The 18040-nt window shown below is 57.9% G+C and overlaps 1 protein-coding gene across 2 annotated transcripts; it reads left to right on the top strand.

Moving 5' to 3' along the window:
• Nucleotides 1–838: 838 nt before the first annotated feature.
• On the top strand, nucleotides 839–14686 carry BRINP2 (BMP/retinoic acid inducible neural specific 2). Of its 2 annotated transcripts, XM_052801997.1 has the most exons (8): nucleotides 839–1064; nucleotides 8175–8537; nucleotides 10448–10638; nucleotides 10824–11014; nucleotides 11408–11513; nucleotides 11854–12090; nucleotides 12302–12524; nucleotides 12881–14686. In XM_052801997.1, exons 2-8 carry the CDS (start codon nucleotides 8242–8244, stop codon nucleotides 13995–13997), a joined length of 2361 nt encoding a protein of 786 aa, XP_052657957.1. In that variant the 5' UTR covers nucleotides 839–1064; nucleotides 8175–8241; the 3' UTR covers nucleotides 13998–14686. The 2 variants fall into 2 exon arrangements, with proteins under 2 accessions (XP_052657957.1, XP_052657958.1); XM_052801998.1 differs by lacking the exon at nucleotides 11854–12090.
• Nucleotides 14687–18040: the final 3354 nt, after the last annotated feature.

The following is an 18040-nucleotide window of genomic DNA, read 5'->3' as shown; positions in this document are numbered from 1 at the left end:
GCATGGCCCTCCTTTTGGGGGGTACAGGGAAATCCCTTTGGAGGGCCTCTGCCAGGTCCTTTTGCTGCTCTTCTTTCACCAGGGGGCACAAACTCATCAAAAGGAGGGTTTTTTTTCCCTGAAAAAAAAAAGGTGCAATTGCATTATTCAGAAGGCATCACCAAGAAGGTCCTTCCAGCCCCCGTTTGGAAATGGGGTGCATCCCTGAGAGTGATACCCCGCTAATGCCTAACACCGCACGAAGAGGAGCAAACAAGGGGCTTGGTAGGAGGTGTGAATAATACATTCAGATAAATAAAACATCTAAAAAGAAAATAGCTGAGAACGGTAAATCCCGTGTCACCCACAGCATCCTCCTGCGGCTTGCCGGTAACGCCTGACAGATGACATCCCGAACCTCGTGAATCATTTACCGCTATTGACGGTGTAACTTGGCACAACCGGGAGTCCTTTAAAGTCGGGAGAAAGCCGGTTGCCCACCGGGGCCTCGAGGCAGCGACCCCTCCCCGGCACAGCCGCCGCGGGAGGACCCACCCGGCCCTTCTGCGGGGACACAGGGCTTTGGGGGCCGGAAAAGGAAGGAGGGGAAAGGCCGGCGGGGCTCGGAACCCCGCCGCGGCTGTGCGGGCCTGTGACCGGGCTGAGCACCCACGGGCGACCACCCCCTTCGCCGTTTCACGCGTGTCCCCCGCCGTGCCGCGCCGCTCCGCTCCGCCCCGCCCCGCGCCGCACGCGGCATCACCAATGGGAAGGCGCGGGGAGGTCGGCGGCGCCTTTTATTGGCTGCCGCCCCTGCATTTATTATCGAGCGGCGGCGGCGGCGCCCGCGGAGCGCGGCGGGACCCGGTACCGGCAGCGGTACCGGCAGCCCGATCGCGGCGGCGGGCGCGGGATGCTGGCGCGGCCGCCGGGGGCCGCCTGCCCGCCCGGCGATGGGGCGGTGTGGGGCGGCCGGGAGGCGGCGGCGGCGGGACAGGGCCCGGGGTCGCTGAGGCGGAGCGGAGCCGGACGGGACGGGACGGAGAGGCGGCCGGTGCCTCGCCGGCGTTGAGCGGGAGCCTGGGGTAAGTCTGCGGGGTTGGGGGGAGGGAGTGAGCGGGCTTGGGGACCCCGCCGGCGGGTGGGATGCGGAAGGAGCGGTGCGGGGCGATCCCGGGTACCGCCGTGCGCGACGGTGGAGACGCGGCTCGGCCGCCGCCGGTTCGCTCGGTGACCTTGGTCAAGTTGCCTCCCTTGCTCCGGGCTCGCTTCGCAGCCTCCCCGGAGAGGACGGGTGTAGAGGAAGGCAACGAGCCCTTCCTGGGAGGTAACCCCCCCCACCCCCCGGTGGCCGAGTGCGGGGCCCAGCAGGTCCGGGGGGCTCCGACCGGCCCGCTGGAACCGGGTGCTGGCAGGCTGCCGGCGTAAACAAGATGCCTGGGGGGCTGATGATGCCGCTTGCGCAGCGCGCCCTGCTCCGAGGGAGATGCCGGTGTGAGATGCCCCGGGAAGGCAGGGACCGGGGGAGATGCCCCCCGAAACGCTCCAACACATACTTGACTGTTGGGCATATATAAATCAACAGGAGAGGTCTCCTATCCGCCCCCCCCCCCGTGCTGCAACGCAGGGCCCCGCCACCGACCGGCTCTCCCGCCGGAGCAGCGGGCCGAGGCGAGGAACGGGTGTCCTGTGGAAAGATGTTTGCTGCGTGGGGTTACCAGCGCGGTGCCGGTGACAGCAGCCTCCGGTAGCTCGGGGAGATGGGGGTCCCCGGCTGCCAGGCTCAATTCCCTTCAGGAATTTTTTTCAGGAAGAAACAAAAACTCTGGATTTTTTAATCCAGAGCATCAGCTTTCAGCACATGGTTGTCCACCCTGTCCTGCCCCTTTCTCAGGGGGACCCGCGTGTCGCTGCCCTCCGAGGCTGCCCTGGAGCAGGGCCGGTGGGTACCGGGGCTGCCCCCCCCGCCCCGCTGCGATCCCGGGGCCGGACGGAGTGAGCCTGAGTGCTGCGGGACGGGGTGGGACCTGCCGGCAGATGTCAGTGTCCTCTCTCTGTCAGCAGCCAGGAGGGTCCGTACAAGCCCCGGAGATGTTGCAAGGAGGTCCCCGCACTTTTTTTTTCTTTTTGCCGAGCAGAACTGGCTTTGGTGGGGGTTCAGTGACAGCTTTGAGACGTGGGGAGCAGAGGGGTGCTGGGAAGGGGGGGGGCACTCTGACACCCCACATCTCTTCCCTCTTTCTGCCCAGCACCAGCCACCTGCTGCCTTATTTACCCTGTGCTGCTAACGCTGAGCTACTGCTGTGCATCGCTGCCCACCCGTGACACTTGTCACCTGTGTGAAGGCAAGCGAGGGATGGGAGGGAGTGGTCCTCACCTTGCACTGCCCCCAGCTCCTGCATGAGGCTGGTACTCAGCTTGTGGGGTCCATCAGAGGGGGGGAAAGGAGCCAACCTCTCCGGGGAGGGGGCTGCAGAGGTGCTCTTCCCCAGCTCTTGTGCAGGGATGTTCTTCCCGGGCCCTGGAGACCCATCTGCAGGGATGCTTCGGGCCGAGAGCTCAGCACAAGGCGGGGGAAGCTGGCACTGCTGCTGCCTTTGCCGTGCTGGGGGGAGTTGTATTTTGCACATTGCTCTTTTAAGAGGCTTTTTGCCTGTGGGTGTGAAAGTCTCGGGTGAGCAAAGCCAGAGGGCAGAACACATGGTGCTGGTGCACACAGCTGCTATCTCCCCCGATGGCAGCCCAGGCTTCATCTCATTTGATGTCTTATGCAAATCCTTAGCTCCCTGAGTCCTGGGATTTTCTGCTATTTTCTTTTACTCTCATCTTCAAGTGTCTCGCTCTTAAGGATGCAAAGAAAAGCTAATAAAAGGAACCCGATTCATCAAGTCTTGCAGGTTTTTAAACCAGTCTCATGAGCTGGGGGGGACGAAGGATGTGACTTAAAGTCACTTAACAATAGTGACTGAAAGGGCTATGGGGGTTGGTTTGCAGGAGCCTAGTGAGAATCAGTTCACAGCCACCATTGTGATCTTTAACATTGCTGCTCCGGCAGGGATGGCAGGCTCTGAGGTGGCTGTCCCCATGCTTGCTGCCCAGAGCCATGTCTCCGTAGGCCGGGTGCCAGGTGGCTGACAGCACCCCGCCGTGCCCACTTTGCCAGCGATTACCGTGCTGCTGTCGCTCCGGCGGTGCCTGGCTCGGTCTCTTAATTACCCCAGCAGATCAATGAGGCCCCGGCGCTTCCTTGGGAGTGTATGGATGAGAGCCCAGCGGCACGATGCACCACGTTGAGAGCTGCTCATTGCAAACCATGACAGAGCAAGGAGGGGGGGCAGAGGAGGCAGCTGCACAGGCAGGGAGAGGCAGGGCTTGAGTGCAAGGGAGCTGGGTCCCACGAAGCCCCAAGTGAGGTTGGTGGCTCCAGAGCAAGGGGCCGAGCATCCTGTAGGATTGAGCCCTTTGGGATTGTCTATCCTGGGAGGCGCAAGCGGCAGAACAAGAGGTGCCCTGCGCACCTGCGTGAATTCACATAGGCACAGCTCAGCTCAATCCACTTCAGAAACTAAACTGCACTTAGCCGCTGCCCAGACTCTCTTAAGTGGCCTTAATTCGATAAAGCTTTCCCACGTTTAATGAGAAGGCGACTCAGTCGCTAAGTTTGATGTTCATTCCCACTAACAGGCATCTGCAGGGAGGTTGAGACCCATCCCCACCGCTCCCTGCTCCAACATGGATGCATTTTTGCTCCCACTGTGCCCCAGGGACCAGCCCCTGTGGCTGGGCACATCCCACAGCTCTGCCACCAACAGGTATCGCTTTGCCTGGCACAGACATCGGCTGCGGCTTTTGCTCCAGGCTTCGGCTCAGCATTTACAGGGGGTAGTGCCCAAGTCCATCCAGAGTCCCATGCTTCCCCATGGCACCCAGCAAATACCACTGCAGCCACTTCCCAGCACACACTTCCCCATTTATGTGTCTCTAGATCCACTCCTGCAGCATGAAAGGGCAGAAATCAATATTAATGTCCCTGACAATTAGCTAACATCTTAATTATCAAACTCAGCCTGATTAGTGGTGGAGTGCACGGCTCCAGAGATGCCATCAGCATGGAAGCAAGTAGGACCTCGGCATAACTCTGCAGGATGTTGCCGCTGTCGCCATCGTCTCCAAGGGCAGTAGAGAAAGGCTTTTGCAGCTCACATGAGCTGCTCGCCAGGCACTTGAGCATCCCCGTCCACACCTCGCACCATCCTGCCTCAGTCTCTCGAGCCATTTTGGGTGAGGACACCCACCACAGAAGCAATCCCCTTGCCATCTCAAGGGTGGGAGGGAGCCTCTAGAAATTGCAACAAGCTATTTTTAAGATGCAGCTCGTGACGAGTGACAGTCTGGGCCGTGCATCAGCTGTCACTGGAGGGACACCGGAGTGTTCTGCTGCAGGCAACAGGGACATGGAGGGCTGCAACAAGATCAGGAGGGCTTGGGCAGGAAGGAGGTTGTGGTCCTGGGAAAGTTTGCCAAGAATATTTGCATTGGCACTCTTCTTCCTTCGCTTTAAGGTTTTTATAGAAGGGGGAAGGAAAAAAAAAATTAACAAGCTGGACGTTTTCCAACTTTTGTGATGCAAAACCCTAAATCAAAAAAAAAAAAAAAGAGTAGTCAGATGCTTCTCATCAAATCTTGATTCTTTTAGATCAAGGAAAAGTGATTAGAAAGTTATTTCCAGCTCTAGTAGTAAGGTCAAGGGAGTTACTCATTTCCAAAGAGTTTTGCTCTCCCTGGCATCCCAGGAGGATGCTGGTGTGAGCAGGTGGAGGTGCACTCCGATAAGCATTGCCCCCAAGCCTGCAGAGCAGCAGCAGCAACCCCTCAGCAAAACCAGAGCCTCCCCCATGCATCTGTGTGGACTAAGGACTATATGGAGCTATAGCAATTTCTGCATGTACTTATTTTATATAACCCCTGATTGATATGAGCAAATAAATTAGCCCAATCAATGATGGTGCAAGAAAGCTGCTCCTCGGGGATAAGCTTGCCATGTAACTCGGCACAGCCCCCGTGCAAGCTCTCCTGCCTGTGGTGGCTTGCCTGTTCCTGCCTGACTTGGGGCTTCAAGCCTCTGTTGGCAAGGATGCTCGCGTGCGTCAGCGCCCGTCCCCAAGCAAGAGCCCGGCTCAGAGGTGCCAGCACTTACAGTGTAAATAAGAGGCAGGTGTAAATAAGAGCTCATTTAGCAAGGTTGGAAACTTTGCTGCTTTAAGGGACTCTGCATGCCAGGAGGGGACCTTTGCTGGATTTGCACCAGCCAAGGGCTGGAAATACCCAATTCTGACTATTTTTATTGCTCTGTAGTTAAACATGAGGTGGCCACAAGGAAACATCTTGCGTTCGGTCATGAATCTCAGAATAAGCTCCCCAGGGAAAGCCGTAGAGCAGGCTGAAATGGTTTCTAGTTGGTCTGGGGACTGCAATCCAAGGGAAGAGGTGGCCCAGGGTGGCTCCATCCCTAATATCTGTCCCCACCATGGTCACCCAGAAGAGGTTTGCTGCCTTGAGCTGCGGTGCTGGGAGGGGGGGTGGGAGAGAGGGTCTGGAGAAGGACAGCATGGGGAGCCCCTCTTGGGGAAGGTGTATCCCCTGTGGTGGTGGTGGCAAGGTGCTGGTCAGCGGTGGTGGGAAGCTGTTAGCACCCGGGATGGTTTGCTGGAAGAGATAGTGCTCTGCCTGTTCCCCCCAAAATAATCCCTTCTGTGCTTTGAATCAAAGGAAGGATGCTTCCATGTCCTCCTGATTTACTCCAAGAAAGCCTCAGGGAGGGCAGTGGCATGACTGCTGTCAGACCACCCATACCAGTCTGTGGTGGTGTGAAGTGGTGATGGATGAGGCCAGACACTCATGGCACTCATGGGAAAGCATCCCCTTGGCTGTATAGACCCGGGTGGAGGGAGAGGGGAGAAGGGACCAGCCATGGAGCAGGCCCTGCCCCCCAGCCCAGCCCCACCTCAGCTGGAGGTGGTCAGGAGCCACCTGAAAGCCACAGACAATGACGTGGGATGAGGAGATCAGCCACACCAAGCCCGTTTGTGGTGCAACAGGCAGGCTACTAGCACACTGGCAATCTAAGCAAGGTGTTTTGCTGGCACAGCTGTATTTAATGCTATAAGCGGCGTGTTTCTGTGAGCAGGGTTTAGAAAGATGCTGTTCAAGGACTGCTTTCACCTCAGCTTCTGAGAGCCGGAATGCTGCTTTCCTCCCTGCTATACAGGAGAGGGACCAAGTCACGGAGGGCTTAGCCCATGGTCGGCATCTAAACCATCCACAGGGTTTGCTGCCAGGCCTTGGCTTCCACCATGCCCTCCTGGGCACGGCAGCTTGTCCTGGCTCCCCAGGTCACCCTGTACAGCGCAGCAGCAGGACCCACAGCTGCAGGGCAGCACGGGACGGGGGGGGCAGGAGGGTTTAATCCTGAGCCTTGTGTGTTCCTTCAGTCCCCAGGCCACCTCAATTTTAATTGCATCTGCAGATATTCCTGGAGAGGAGAGCAAGGTGCTTGCCTGCTTCAGGCAGCCGCTGCATCCCGGCTGCCTGCTTCCCCCTGGCCCAGCTTTGGTTGCAGGCAGGGAAGCAGGCAGGGAGGATTTCAGAGCAGCCAAAGTGCCTCAGCTGCTCAGCCATCACCCACACGTGGCAGCGCACGAGCAGCTCTGTGAGCAGTCGGCATCGGGTCCTGCCATGTTTGGGGCGGGGGGGGACAGATGCCCCCTCCAACAGTCAAGGCACAGAGTGAGGAAACCAGTCTGACATTGCCAGTCCCCCTGCCCACCCCGGCATGGGGGCCTGTTCGTTTGGGCCAGGATTTGGCCACGTCGTGGCCATGGGGGACTCCACGTGCCAGGAGCAGAAGGCAATGACCGGGGTGTTAGGTGGCTACCTGCAAGGCTGGGAGAAACCAGGGTGATACATGGAAAGATAGTAGGGGGAGGACAGAAGAAACCCTGCCTGCTGCTCCTGCCCACCCCTGCCTGCCCCACTGCCCCAGCACCCCCAATCTGGTCATGCAAAAATCTCAGCTTTGTTTAAAATTAACAGGGCCTCAGCCTTGAGGGCTGACTGAGAAGCTGAGAAAGCGCAATCAAAGTGCACCCTTAAGGGTTTAAAAATAGAAGAGAGGGAGAAAAAAATTAAAAAAAATAATAATAATACATGTTAAAGCACGATGATTCATCTGGCAAAGCCCTGTTTGGGAGAACGCGGGGCTGGTGTGTGCTCAGCTTGGGCAAGCATTTGGGCTCCGGGCCCCACCAGCCACCTTCACAGAATAAAAATCACCTCCCCTGGAAGCACTGCAGTGATGGGGTCCCTATTTTTAGGCAAACAGCTCTTGCTGCCCTGCTGGACACCTCACCTCGCCCCAGCTCTGCCAGACCTTGCAGCTCGCTGGCTCCCACCTTCACTTGCAAACTCAAGCTCTGGTCCCAGGGCCGCTGCTCCCAGCGAAGCTTCATCTTTACTCCTGCAGATACTGCTGGGCTATGAGAGCAGAAAGGTCTTGGCTTGAGAAAAATGCCAATTGCATTCAAAGCACCACCACAATCAGCCCAGCCAGCCATGGGGTGGACCTCCATCCATCTGTCCATCCATCCATCCATCATCTCAGCCACTGGCAGGATGCAAAGGAAAGTCTAATATTTTCCAGCTCCCTATGCTTATTAATTTTTAGCCTCCCCCTCCCCCAAACAAGCTGCATGTACTTGTGATGGGCGTCCCCAAAGTGCAGGGCGCAGAGACAACCCACTGTCCCCACTGTACGGGCACCCTGTAGCAGCAAGCTTGGCTCACCGGGCTGATGCATGGCAGAGAAAAACATAAAGAAAAAGCCAGAAATTTCTCAGACAGGCACTAGCCAGGTTTTCATTTAACTTCAGCAGCAGCCAGCACGCCTAACCCCATAAGCTCTTACCTCCTGCGGCACAACTGTTCTGTGCCTAACGCATGGCTCTCCCCAGAGCACAGCTTTCCCTTCATCAGCACCCCAGCAGCCTCCCCAAAAGCAAACCCCCTCCCTTCCCTTAGCTTGTGGTTGCACCTGGTTTATATCCATACCGAATTGGCCCCACCTGGCATCTCGCCTGGCGCGGCCGCCCAGTGCCACCGGCCTCACAGGCTTCCTGCTTCATGCTGTGCCGTTGCAGGGCAGGGCTGTCCTGGAGGATCGCCGTGGGGGCAAGAGAATGAAGAAGCCAGTCGGGCAGCAGCAGGATGGGGCGGCAGGACCTCCCGCGCACTGACGGGCCCCCGCCGATGCTCCCGTGGCCGCTGGCCCTCCTGGCCCTGAGCGTGTGCTGCCGCTGGGGGGTGGCCGGCGGGGCAGGAGGCCCGGTGCCCCAGCAGCATGCCGCCCCCGCAACCCCTTCCTCCTCCTCCTCCTCCTCCTCTGGCCGAGCACCCCTTGACTGGCTCCTTAGCGACCGGGGACCCTTCTACCGAGCCCAGGAGTATGTGGACTTCATGGAGCGCTACCGGCAAGGTTTCACCACCAGGTACAGGATCTACAGGTGAGGAGCAGCGCTGGGGGCCAGCCCTTCAGCAGGCACCCTGGGAGGGGGCTGCGGTGCGGGGGGCTGCAGGGGGGCGCAGCGGAACGGACCCCTGTGTGCAGGAGGAGGCTGCCCATCGGGAGAGATGGGGAGTGGGTGTATGTGAGATGCTGCTTTCTTGTGGAATAGAACAGCAGCCCCCCAAGATGCTCATGGCATGGCTGGGATGGGCTCCAGGTGGGATTTGCCCTGAGCTGGGAGTGATTTGGCGTGCAGGTTGAGATGGGATCAGCCCTTATGGTGGGAGGCACAGAGGGATGCTCCTTTGTCCTTTTGCCATGCACAAAGACATCTCTGTGCCAAACTACTGAGCCTGCCTGGACTGCCAGCCATCTGGGGCTGGGATGCTGCTGGGGCTCATGAAAAGCCACCCTGACTGACCCCCTGGCATGTCCCCAGTGCTGTCACCCCATAGACTGCAGCAGCGGGATGCTACATGCGTGGGGGCCAATGCTGGAGGGGGTTTCTTGCCAGTAGAGAACCACGTTTGACAGCAGCGGGCTCCACTGACCCCAGCAAAGGGCCACCCCATGACAGCCAGTGTGGGAAACCCACTCCACCACCTCCCAGTGCCAACCGGGGCTGTCACCTCCTGCTAATGAGCCCTTTTCTCTTCCTCTCCTTGCTGGTGCCAAGCCCCGGGGGTTTCCAGCAGCAGAGCAAAGCCCAGCCACCGCCTCCAGGAGAAGCTGACGTGGGTGCCTTGTTATGCAGCCCAGCACCCCCAGAGAGCTCCTCTCCCCCCTCACCCCCTTCCTATGCGCTGATGCTGCCATGCCGAGGGACCCATGTCCTCCAGGGATGCTGCTGGTGACAGTAGTGGGACGGGAAGGAGCAGCCAGAGGGATGGCAGCCGGCTTGCACCTCCTCCGAGGCAGAGAGCCTACTAGCAGCCTTTGGGGCTTGCTTTGCCTGCAGGATGGGATGGGGGTACCCGGTGCAGGGCTCCTGGCCCCCCCAGCCCCACATGCCCCAGCACCCAGGGAGCATGCGTGCAAGGGGAGATGCAGCATTCCCACCCCCCTCACCCCCAGCTCCACTCCTGGCCCCAACTTCCCACTTTCTGGGCCCAAAAATCATGATGGGAGGCCACCCAGCACCCGCTGAGCCCCTCAGCTGCTTTGCATCCACCCGTCCGTCCATCCACCCCTCCCTTTTCCTCCCTCTCCCTCCTTTCCCAACCAGCCTTAATTAAACTGTCTGAAAGCCACCGCCTGGTTTTAATTAGAGCAAAATGCTGAAGATTAGGCTGAAATCAGCTGCTGGCTATTTCCAGGGCCGTTGGTTGTTCAAGGCAGTGGCAGGCTGGCGGCTGCACCCCCCCTCCCCCAGGCCAGGCAATACTGGGGGGGCACTTTCACAGCCTCTGGGGCTATGAGGGGACCCACCACATCCCAATGCCTCCAGCTTCCTACAAAACACTGCCGATACTTAAAACCATGAAACCCCCAGATGTCGGCTTTTCACCCAGATCCATAGGCATGGGAATGGAGGATGGATGAGGCCCATCCAGCTCAGCAGACTGGAAAAGGCTCTGTCCCTGCCCAGGGCTGTGATTAATGCCAGCCGGAGGTTTCTGATTAATCAATATCAGGCATCTCCGCTGCTTGTAGCTTGTTATCGCCATTGATGGCTTAAGGAGGGACGATGCTTTCGTCCTGGCTGGATCTATAGCTGGTGAGCGCATGCAGCCGGTCCTTCACCTCCACTGCAGCGATGGGGAGGTCGAGATGGTCCCAACAGGAGTTTTTCTACCTACTGATCCCCTGCCCCGAGGTGGACACTGGGGACAGCGGAGGGGACAGTGTGCACATAGCATGGATGGACCGGCTTTGAACCCTCTCCCCACCACTGCTCTCCTCCCACAGAGAGTTTGCTCGCTGGAAGGTGAATAATTTGGCCTTGGAGAGGAAGGACTTCTTCAGCCTGCCACTTCCCCTGGCCCCTGAATTCATCCGCAATATCCGTCTGCTGGGACGCCGGCCCAGCCCCCAGCAGATCACTGACAGCCTCATCAAAAAGTATGGGACCCACTTCTTGCTCGCCGCCACACTGGGAGGTGAGTGCTGGTGGGTGCTCGCTCCCTGCTCGCTCCCTGCTCGCTCCCTACTTGCCTCCCTTGCGCAAGGCAGCATGCAAAAGAGAGTGGGTGGGAAAATAAGCACCACAGGAGAAATGCGTTCAAGAATGGGAATGGGGGGGACCCCAGCAGCCCCCCCGAAAGCGTCGCATATCCCCCCCCAGGAGAGGAGTCCCTGACCATTTTTGTGGACAAGCGCAAGCTGAGCCGGAGGGCAGAGCCTGCTGGGGGGGCCGGGAACAGCTCGGGAGTCTCGCTGGAGACCCTGCACCAGCTGGCAGCCTCCTACTTCATCGACCGGGAGAGCACGCTGCGCCGGCTCCACCACATCCAGATCGCCACGGCTGCCATCAAGGTAGGCAAGGGTGCGAGGGAGAGGGCAGCACAGGCAGACAGTGGCTCCTGGACCCACCAGTGGCTCCTCAAAGCTGGCCGAGACCCTGAAGCAGCATCACAGCCTGGGGAGGGGAGATGGAAGGGGAGAGCAGGCAAAGTTAGCACATCCGTGTTATTTATGGGAAATTGGGCACACTGACGAAGGCACATTTTTCAGTGGGCTGCAGGCAGGGCTGCTGCCTGTCAACAAGCCAATTAGCAGGCAATTAGTTCTCCTCTCCAAGCATTGCCTTGCTACGGGGAATGGGGCACGGCCAGCCTGGCCAGGGGTTATCTGCAGCACTTTCAGTGGGGTGGCACGTGCCCTGGATCCCCTCCTGTGTCCCTGACCACCTGCGGGTCCCCCCCTTAGGTGACCGAAACACGGACGGGGCCACTCGGCTGCAGCAACTATGACAACCTGGACTCGGTGAGCTCCGTCCTGGTGCAGAGCCCTGAGAACAAAGTGCAGCTCCAAGGTAGGACCAGGCTGGTGGGGACATGGTGATGGACGAGTGCCACCATGGGATGGCCGCAGGGGAGGATGCTGGCTCAAGATGCTGCTTTTAATTTAAGGGCTGGGGAGGAGGGAGGATGAAAATAATCAAAGCTGGGCAGGATGAGGTTGTTGCTCATCTGCCAAGAGGAGCCAAGATCAATGCAGAGCCCAGACGAGTGGCTCCACAGCAAATTGATATGAAAATCATGCGGGGGTGGGAGCCCAGGGAGGGGGAAGGCTCATTCCCTCCTTGCCCGGGCAATGTTTTCGAGGGGTTCCACGCATGCCCTGATGCTCTCAGGGCTGCCTTCCGCTCGCAGGGCTGCAGATGGTGCTCCCCTCCTACCTGCGGGAGAGGTTCGTGGCGGCTGCCCTCAGCTACATCGCCTGCAGCTCAGCCGGGGAGCTGGTGTGCCACCGAAGTGACTGCCGCTGCCAGTGCCAGCCAGCCTTCCCCCGCTGCAACTGCCCAGAGGCTGACATCCAGGCACTGGAGAGCAGCCTTGCCCAGCTCCGGCGAGCCTGGGAGAGCCACCACGGCCAGTTTGAGGAGTCAGGTGAGGCTGGAGAGACCCCATGAAACATCTCCTTCCATGCAACCCCTCCTTTGGGAGCAGCCCAGGCTGGGCAGTGGGGCTCCAGGGCAAGATCCAGGGTGGTCGTCTCACTGTGAAGACCTGAGAGCCCGGGTGGAGGGAGGTTGCGTCCAGCCCTACCTTCATCACTTGCTCTCCTGGCTCTGCTGACACCATCTTTCGACCCCTGCAGAAGAGTTTCAGGCCCTGGTGAAGAGGCTCCCTGGGGACCATTTCCTGAACAGGACGGCCATCTCCCACTTCTGGGCCATGGACCTGGATGTCCAGCATCGCTACCAGCAGCTGGGTACCAGCCTGAAGCTGCTCTCCAGGAAAACGCACCGACTCATCCGGCGGCTCTTCAACCTCAGCAAACGCTGCCACCGGCAACCTCACTTCAAACTGCCGAAGGAGAGGTAGGGTGCCATGGCATCCCCCTCCCATGCTGGGGACACTGCTCAGAGCCCTGAGGGGGGCTCAGACCCACGGCCCACCTCCCTGTGGCTGGGACTGGAGGAGCTCCCGCCTTGCTGGAGTGATGCTCGGGGCGGGGGAAGCAGGCAGCAGGGGCAGCCGTGCAACCCTGGGATGTGGCCCTGAGAGGTTGGGTCCAAGCCTGGAGGTGGAAAATGGGGCTCAGATCATGGGGGGGCCACCAGCGCTGCAGAAAAATGAGCACAAGGTGGGCAGCTCTTCCATCGCTAGGGAAAGTTGGTCATGCCCCAAAAGATGCCATGTAAGCATCTCTCCTCCCATGTCTGTTCTCCACCAGGTCCCTCCCTTACTGGTGGAGCCGCGCACAGTCGCTCCTGTACTGCAGCGAGACCACCATGCCTGGGACCTTCCTGGAAGAAAGCCACAGCTGCACATGTCCCTCCGACCAGCCCTCCTGCCAGGGGTCCATACCGTGTGCCTTGGGCGAGGGGCCAGCCTGCGCCAGCTGTGCCGAGGACAACAGCACCCGCTGCGGGACCTGCAACCACGGCTACGTGCTCACCCAGGGCTTCTGCCGCCCTGAGGTGGCCGACTCGCTGGAGCACTACCTGGGGCTGGAGACGGACCTGCAGGACTTGGAGCTCAAATACCTCCTGCAGAAACGGGACAGCCGCATCGAGGTACACTCCATCTTCATCAGCAACGACATGCGGCTGGGGAGCTGGTTTGACCCCTCCTGGAGGAAACGCATGCTCTTGACCCTGAAGAGCAACAAGTACAAGCCTGGGCTGGTTCACGTGATGTTGGCCCTCTCCCTCCAGATCTGCCTCACCAAGAACAGCACGCTGGAGCCTGTCATGGCCATCTATGTCAACCCCTTTGGGGGAAGCCACTCGGAGAGCTGGTTCATGCCTGTCAATGAGGGCAGCTTCCCAGACTGGGAAAGGACTAACGTAGATGCCTCTGCCCAGTGCCAAAACTGGACGCTCACCTTGGGCAACAAGTGGAAGACCTTCTTCGAAACGGTCCACGTCTACTTGCGGAGCCGCATCAAGTCTCTGGATGACAGCTCCAACGAGACGATCTACTATGAACCCTTGGAGATGGCAGATCCCTCCAAGAACCTGGGGTACATGAAAATCAACAGCTTGCAAGTCTTCGGCTACAGCTTGCCCTTTGAACCGGATGCTATTCGTGACCTGATCCTTCAGCTGGACTACCCCTACACCCAGGGCTCCCAGGACTCGGCCATGCTCCAGCTGTTGGAGATCAGGGACCGGGTGAACAGGTTGTCACCCCCTGGCAAAACCCGCCTCGACCTCTTCAGTTGCTTGCTCCGCCACAGGCTCAAGTTGGCCAACAATGAGGTGGCGAGGATCCAGTCCTCCCTGAGGGCCTTCAATGCCAAGCTGCCCAATGCGCTAGAGCAGGAGACGAGCAAGCTGTGCAGCTAACGGCTGGGGCTGCTCAGATCTCAGAGCAACGGGGGCCAGGAGAAAGGACTCCCTGGGGCAGGGGGAAATAACCACCCTAAAAAATTAAATCAAGGCCTTACCTTAGTGCCAACTGCGTGCTTCCATGCTACACCCAGCGACTGGCCAAAGAGACGCAGGGCTCAAGCAGACAGAGGACACCAGTGGGACTATGGAGGAGGGATGGCTTACGCAGCGCAGACTGGCTCCAAGCGCGGGGACAATGCCAGCACAGCCACCCCGTTGGTGCCTGGGGGAATGCACCGATGGCCAGTGGGGATGTGGCTCAGCCAGAGGCAGCTGCTGGTCCTGCCGAAGCAGATGCCCAACCCACCATGAGGATCCTCCAGCGGCAGCCTTCTCGGCACCCCAACTTTTGTAGTCTTTTTAAGAGAGGTTTCTACTGGCACCTTCGCTTTCGCATCCCTTGCGATCCTTCCTGCAGCCGTGCTCTCACACACGGCGCTGGGGGGACCACACCGCAGGCCCCCGAGACCTAGCAGATCTCCCCTGGGGCCTCTCCACAATCATCTCGTGACTGCTGCAGTACCAAGGCATCGTCACCCCTTGTGTGGGAAGGAGGAACTGGCACCTGCCCCATGGACGCTGCCATCACGGACACTGGTGGAGAACTCTGGGCTTCAATTCCTTACAAAAAAAAAAAAAAGAAACCTAAAACAAAAGAAAGAAAGAAAAAGAAAAAAAGTTTTATTTATGTATTTATTTATTTGTTTTGTTTGGGAGGGGTTTTTTTAAGCCTATTTATTTGGGGAGTGTCATTTCTTGTCGGTGGCTCCAGCCAAGAGACATCTTAGTAAAATGTATCTGTTTAATATATTTTTTAAAAAAATGCCTTTTTTGAGCAAAAGAGCAACCAAAACCAACTGAGATTAAAAAAAAAAAAAAAAGAACAGTTACTGTCATCTCTGGCCCTGGCTTTTCCCTTGCTGTGGAGCAGGAGGGGAGGGCGAGGACACTCCTGTGTGTGTCCGGTGGCCGTGTCCCCCTGGTGACTCTGCACCATCCTGCTCTCTGGATTTTAGCTGAGCCTCCTGAGGCAAGGAGATGCCACTGCATGGGCTGGCCATCTGTGTCCTGTCCATGTCTTCATTAAGTTAGAGGGACAGGGCTCTGAGGTGGCCCATTAAGACCATTGGACATGCCTGGAGGCAAAGCGAGATCCTGCCCACACCTGGAGACAGCAGCTCCTGCCTGCTCCCCCCAGCTTTCGCTTTTGCTCCTAGCAAGATGCCTGGAGCAGACGCTCCCCGAGCTGGTGGGAAGGACCCACATGGCATCAGCCACATCTCGTGTCCAATCTCCTCCTGGTCCCACGTAAACATCCACCATGCCTCAGGGTGAGCAGTGCTGTGGCTCGATTGTCTGCTGCGGCACATGCCACCTCTTTGAGCATGTCAAGCGTGGCCCTTGGGAGCTTCACTTGATGACCCTTAGCTCTGGTAGGGGAAGAGACGGGAGATATCTGACCCTCAGCCACCCTTTCCGGCCAGTTACAATTGTATAGACAGGTATGAGAGTCATCTCTGTGTCCTAGCTTTATTTCTTGGTCCATATACGTAAGTTGCTCCATACTTTTGGTATCTTCATTGACCTCCTCGAGGCCTTCTCATTCACCACTCTCTTAGAAAGGACCCCAAACCAGGTGCAAACCATCGTGGACACCTCCCTCTGCTACACCCAGTGCAGGCATCAAGGGGCAGCGGGTTTTCCCAAGGCCAGCATCTCTATCAGCCCCACTGCCAGGGAGCCTGTGGCATCTCCAGTGCCCGCTCAGCCCAGCCTGGCAAGTTGGGGTGAAGAGCCAGGTGGTGGGAGCAGGCAAGCTGGCAGCTGATGGCTTGGAGGAGCTGGGCTCCCCTCCCTCCTTCCCCGGTGCTGCTGCTGCCGCGCTCGATGCCTGACCAGAATATCAAGCAGTGGCACTGCCCGGCTGTTGGACAGAAACACTGGGTATCCAGACAAGCGGAGCTCACTGCTTCGGTGGCTGCCCTAATTTCTTGGCCAAGGACAGGCTAGAAAGAGGAAGGAGCCAACCCTCCAACCTGCAGCATCCCCAAAGGAAGGGGTACAGGCAGAGGGGATGGGCAGGGTGCAGGGAAAAGGAGAGGGTGGGAAAAAAAGTGTATCAGTGTCCAGATCTGAGTCTGCTTCCTAATCCTCCCTGGCTGGCAAAACTTGCCTGCTTGGATGCTGCAAAAGTGGTGGTAACCCTAACTCATCCATCCTGCTTCTGTCACCTGCCTGCTCCCTGCTCTCCTCCATCCTTGAGTTGGACAGATAAAGAGATAAGCAGGAGGAAAATAACACCAGGAGAGATAAAGAGATAGGCGAGAGGAAAATAAAACAGGGGTAGATAACCCATGCTTGCTATTTATATTCCCTGTCTAATCTATCAATCCATCAGGCCGGCTATTGTGGTTATAGCATCCCTCAATCTGTCACCTGGACTTCTCCATACATCTGTCTTCCTTTGCCCACTACTACTCCCTTGTCTACCAGTCTTAAGGGGAAAAAAATCAGGCAATTAAACACACCTGGAGGAAATGAGAAGTCAAAGCCATCATCTTAGCTCCCCGGGGGAAGCTGGCAGACATCTGCCCGGGGATGAGGAGGGTATAGGCAGGAGGGCCGGCAGTGCTGCCTGCTTCTGAGCAGGTGAGGCTGCCAGGAGGCTTCTCAGCTAGAAAGACCATTTTGGCTTCTGCTACACATCTTTCTGGGCCACCACATCATTTCTTCTCCCCATCGTCACATGGGCCATGCGTCAGGCTAATGTTCCTTGGCTCTATCCTCTGTCTCCTCCAGACAGAGCATTTCCTACCATGCTTTTTGGCACCCTTAACCAGTCACACATCCTAAAGCCACCTGAACATAAATGCAAGAGCCGTCGGGACGTCTGGCAGTATCTCGAGGAGCCGCTGGCCAACACATGGCGGAGCAGCTTCCACCCGGCAGGGGACTGACCCCAGGCTTCTCCATCTCGGTACTGGCTCCAGAGGCAGGCAGATGATGCTCTGAGAGTAACAGTCTCATGTGCGGGGATGGAGGTGGATGAAGGCTGTTTACTTTCACTTTAACACAAAAAAAGGCAAAAAGGGGCAGGCAGGCAGCTGGAGGGATGCACCATCAACTCTTTGCATCCTTGACGGTTGCCCCCCAGGCTGGCAGGCAGAGCGGCACTGAAGCCTCCCCTCCCCGCAGCCCCCCCCCAGCAAGTTTTCATCGTATATTGCCCAAAATCACGGAGTTTGGCCCAAATCACTAATTCCTGTCAGGAACAAGGCCACTCACGGCTTTCCCAGCCCGGCAGCCAGCATGGTGCCTCCTCAGCAAAGCACCCCATCAGGCAACACAGGGGTGGGCAGACAAGGAATGACAGCAATGCTGAACACATCCCTGGCCACCAGCCCCCCACGCCATGGGGCTGCACCACCTCTTTAACCGAGTGGAGGAAAAGACGGGGGTGGTTCCCTGAATTTTGCTGATAAATCACTGTATTTTGGGAGAGAACCACTTCCACCTTTTTTCGGGGTAAGTGGGTGAGTTAAAGGAAGAGCGTTCCCCCCCCCTCCCCGGCGAGGGGACTGCCAGGCTGCATGTTAATCTCAGGTGGAGGCAGCCAGGTCCTCCCATCCCTGTTCAGCAATTAAGGCGCTCGATGGAGGTGATTAAGACGACAAGGTTAATAACTGGAGGTCAGCATTTGATTACCTTGCAGCGCTTTCCCCTGTGAAGAACAATGCCGACACCAGCAGGGCTGGCTGGAGAGTCGCTGCCGTGTGGCACTGACAAGATCTGGCCTCTGGATGCAAAAAGCCAGTGTGCCACCCTGAACCAGGAATTAATTCAGTGTCAAACCCATTAGGTTTTAAAAACCGGTGTGTTTGGGTTTATCCTTACCTGGGCTCTGGTTTGCAAGCCCCTCCATTTATACAATATTCTCTGTAGCATGAAAGCCAGAAAGCTGCCTCTTAAATAACGAGCTAAGCTCCTCACTTGCTTGA

Source organism: Harpia harpyja, chromosome 11, assembly GCF_026419915.1.
Source record: "Harpia harpyja isolate bHarHar1 chromosome 11, bHarHar1 primary haplotype, whole genome shotgun sequence".
Lineage (NCBI taxonomy): Eukaryota > Metazoa > Chordata > Aves > Accipitriformes > Accipitridae > Harpia > Harpia harpyja.
Note: the sequence above shows the minus strand (reverse complement) of the source record. Positions and strands in the feature narration are given on the sequence as shown.